This window comes from Fukomys damarensis, unplaced genomic scaffold (assembly GCF_012274545.1).
Source record: "Fukomys damarensis isolate Sample0158 unplaced genomic scaffold, DMR_v1.0_HiC HiC_scaffold_16, whole genome shotgun sequence".
NCBI classification, from domain to species: domain Eukaryota; kingdom Metazoa; phylum Chordata; class Mammalia; order Rodentia; family Bathyergidae; genus Fukomys; species Fukomys damarensis.
This window is the reverse complement of record NW_022900928.1, coordinates 24,553,032-24,557,554: the sequence shown is the minus strand read 5'-3', so window position 1 is coordinate 24,557,554 and position 4,523 is coordinate 24,553,032. Positions and strand designations below refer to the sequence as shown.

At 42.1% G+C, this 4,523-nt stretch overlaps 1 protein-coding gene across 1 annotated transcript; it reads right to left on the bottom strand.

The window, feature by feature from the left end:
* Positions 1-2,831: 2,831 nt before the first annotated feature.
* On the bottom strand, positions 2,832-3,797 carry LOC104857914 (olfactory receptor 51G1). Its single transcript, XM_019206620.1, has one exon. The coding sequence runs from the start codon at positions 3,795-3,797 to the stop codon at positions 2,832-2,834; it is 966 nt and encodes a 321-aa protein (XP_019062165.1).
* Between the last annotated feature and the right edge of the window lie 726 nt (positions 3,798-4,523).

Below are 4,523 nucleotides of genomic sequence, written 5' to 3'. Positions count from 1 at the left end.
TGTGTGTGTGTGTGTGTGTGTGTGTGTGTGTGTGTGTGTGTGTGTTCTTTATAAAGTTAAAACAGGGCCGGGGATTTAGCTCAGTGGTTCTACCACCTGCCTTGCAAGCACAGGGACCCATGTTCTATTTCTGGTACCAAAAAAAAAAAAAAGTTTAAACATAGCTCATCATTGAATTGTTTCCAATATCAGCATATGTATAAATATGATAGCATAGCCATTTTCATGCATGCATATAAACAAAACAATACTTAAAGTTGAAAATAGAGTAGCACGTGCTGTAGTGAAGGTAATAATAAGTCAAATCATTCATGGAATATGAAATGATTCTCCAGTGAAAATCTCTAGGAACCACAAGAGCTACGCACAAGTAAGAACACCTGACAATGCCGGGCCGACCACTGTATACAGAATGTGAGAAGTGAGGGTGAGGGTTCTGTCCATTCCTCAACATGCAGAAAGTGCTACGGGGCTGTGTATGGAGTTGACAGCTATACCAGAGCAGACCACATTCATGTGTTCTTTGTGTAGATAGAGGGATAGGTCAGAGAGCTCTGCCTGCAGTAAAGGAATTATCTTCGAAGAACAGGGAGGGATGGGATCAGTGTCAGGCTCATGGTCACACACAGTTCTGCCTGTGAGTCTCTGGAAACAATGAAGAGTGAAGAGTATCTTAAAGGGTGGTAGAAGGACGTAATGAGAAGAACTGAAGACGCTAAGAAGAGGGAAATGTGGATAAAGAAGAGATGAGTGAAGAGAGTATCTGGAATAATCGCATGAAGATTAAAGCAGAAGTCAGCCAGAGTGCTAACGAAGGGTAGAATTCCATTAGAATGTGTATTTCATGTTTACATATTTGAATTATGTGAGTCAGTGTATAAATATGTGGGTACATTTGTAGGTACCCATATGTGCCTATGTAAAATTATGCAAAAATAATTTTATACTTGTCTTTATTGTTGCCTTCCTTACCGGGAAAGTCCGATATCTGATGCTTTGCTGTAGTCAACATTCTTGTAGCTTTTCTAGTTCTATTTGTTTCTTCTTCACATTAAAATTTTACATCTTAGTGTTTCTCTTACAATGGCTTTGTTCTGGTGTCTGGAGTTAGGCCAAGGTAAATAGAAAAGAGAGAAATTACTGAACCAAAACTTGCTCCTTCTCATGATTCCAGCGAAAGTCCTAGAGGACACATTTACCTACATGAGTATATAAAGTGATAGATTTCACTCCTTTATGTATCTACACATACGTGATAATGGACAGAAATGAATTTACACAAATTAGCTGTTGTAGTCAGGGTTTGGAAGGAATAGATTCAATACAGGACATATAATTTATATGATTATTTTATAATATTTACCCAAAAAGTCAAATGAAGAGGAGTGCGAGAGATCTAGCCACACACTAGAGACCTGAAGAATCTAGCCAAGGGCTTGGGTCCCACAGCGATCCCACAGCAATGTCTCCCACATAAGTCCAGCTGAAGATTTAAAGTCCAAGGCAATGTCCTCTACCAGTTCAGCTAGTGGCCGAGAGCCCATGGCGAAATCTTATGTTTGTCTGTATCCAGAATCTACACCAGGAAGGCCCAAAGGTCAGTGGTGAAGACTAGAAAGCCTGAACCTGCAGGATGAAGGATTTGTGACACCAGGCTGGGGGATCTGCACCGGAGCCAGGAAATGACGTTCATGGTCAAGATCAGTGTTCCCTGATGAGACCAGCTGCCATTCCCAGTGATGGTGAGTACCCAATCTCCTCCAATGAGAGCAGCGGCATTTACATCAGGAAAATGACCTATGGCAAGCTTCTCCAAGAACACCAACAGCCAATGATCTTCCCCTTCAGTTCTCTTTTTATGACATGGGAAACAGTACTCGGGTGGGTCTTTCACACCCAGACCATGCTGATTCAGTTCAACTGACCATTCCTGGTATATCATTAGCTAATCCTCCGCACTAACCAAATGGGACATACAAACTGACACAAACAAGTTTGTAACACAAACATAGATGCATAGGAATATTAAAAAAACAAGGAAGAACAACAGTACTGTGTGTGTGTGCATCAGTTGTCTTATGGGACAAAATGCAGAGAGGAACAAAGCATCTTGCAAAGTAAACAAAATAGGCATATTTTTCTACTTTTCCACCCATGACATGTGTGTGTGTGTGTGTGTGTGTGTGTGTGTGTAAGGAAGAAACCAAGTCCCTTGATTATCTACTGAATTGGTGAGTAATAACCCTCAGTCTAAGTTATCTTTTTTGTAGATTATGAATGAATATTGTTCATATTGTTTCAGTTTGATATATTTCTTCAAAGCCTCAGGACATTTGCTTCTCTTCTGTTCTTAATTTTCTCAGATTTTGTAATTAGCAAGCAGCCTCATGAGAAGGTAATACCTGGGATGCGGGTATGAATATATGCAAAGAGTGTTACACACAAATAAAACTTACAATTATAATAAAGGCACAATATAAACTAAAACATAAAATAGGAAAAGAGCAATCATCAGCTAAATTACTGACTAGAGAAAGACGAAATGTGTACTTGTTAAGATTTTCTCAAATAATAATCTTCACTTTGTGTTGAGAATTGCATATTCCTCAGGCACTGTGGTAGGGATTTATATGATTGTCTTATTTAATCTCCACAACCTGTCTTTGAGAAAGGAAGGTATTATAATTTCTTTCACACTCTCTCTTCATTTGCTGATTACTTTATGTTCATAAACGGGAGCATGATATTTTTCCACAGCATAGCTACCACTGGAAGAAAAATTTTAAAAGGGAGTGTGTTTCATGTCTTAACCTTCCTCCTTTTTTGCCAACCTAATCCTGCTGAAAACAACTAAGTGACTTTATAAATTTAAATTTCTTGGCAATCCTTTGGCGGATTTGCTTGGTCTTGATGCTGTAGACAATGGGGTTCATCAGCGGTGGTACCAGCAGGTACACGTAAGACATCAGGAGGTGCACAGTATGTGGCAGATGCTCACCAAAGCGGTGCACAAGGGACAAGCCAATCATGGGGATATAGAAGAGCAGCACAGCCCAGATGTGGGAGACACAGGTGTTGAGGGCCCTGAGACGCTCCTGGCGGGAGGCAATACTCAGCACGGTGCGCAGGATAAGGGCATAGGAGAGGAAGATGAGCAGGGAGTCCACCCCCACGGTGCAGGCCACAACAAAGAGCCCATAGACGTGATTGACAATGATGCTAGAGCAGGCCAGCTTCATGATCTCTAGGTGCAGACAGTAGGCATGGGCCAGCATGTGGGAGCGGCAGTACTGGAAGCGCTTAAGGAGGAATGGCAAGGGGAGGATGAGGAGGACACTTCTGAGCACGGAGCTTAGTCCCATCTTTATGATGCGCGCAGGTGTCAGGATGGTGGAGTAACGCAGCGGGTTGCAAATGGCCACATAGCGGTCGATGGACATGGATAGCAGAACTGAAGACTCTACCAGAGACAAGGAATGGATGAAGAAGAGCTGAGTGAAGCAAGCAGGAATGCCAATCTCTCTGGCATTGAACCAGAAGATGCCCAACACAGTGGGCAGTGTGGAAAGGCAAAGGCCCAGGTCTGTGAGGGCGAGCATGGCCAAGAAATAGTACATGGGCTCATGGAGGTTGGCATCAGTGCGGATGACATGCAGGATGGTAAGGTTCCCAAAAATAACTGTCGAGTAGATGGAGCAGAAAGGAATAGAGATCCAGCCATAGAGATTTTCTAGACCTTGAAACCCAGTCAGAAAGAATGTAGCTTTTTGGAGACTGCTGTTATAAGGGATGGCCATGGCTTTGCAGTCTTGGTCTCACCAACCTGTGATATAGAATGAGATTCCAGAAGAGTGATGGGGCTGAATTCTCTAAACTTAGCTGAGACTAGTGAGCTTCAGATCTGCAGATAACAGGGGAGAAAGTAGAGGGACCTGATCCATTAGCTCTGCAGGAGGGTCTTGGAGAGGTCTTTCGTAGTGAATTATAACCTGAAAATGCTGGGAGATTTAGCCTTAGGGTGTTATGTCTACCTGTGTTGACTTCTCAGAGGATTATTGAGATCACTACATGGCCATTTTTTCACATATTTCCCACCCCAAAAAAGTAACCAATTTAATAACTAAAGCACTCAGAGCATATATTACGTATGTAAGGAATTGATACTACACATTGCTTTGCATTATTGCCTGCTAGAATCAGGAGTATAGGCAGTGCCTTCAAATACATTTATAATTTGCCTATGTACTTTCTTTCATTCCATGGTGCCTATGGCACAGGCGAGATCACAGAAAATATTTAGCTGAGCCCCTTGAACTTAGAGATTGCAACAAGACTCCCACATTTCAATCTACACAACAGCTCTTGGTAAGTGAGGAGGCAAATGGTGGTGTACAAATCAGAAGCCTGGAACTGAGTACCAGAAGAAACAGCCTCTAGAAAACATGATTGAGGAAAGTGGGCTTTCGAGCTTAGTCCTAGAAAACACCAGGAGAGAAGTGGTTCTACAATATCAGAGAAGATAA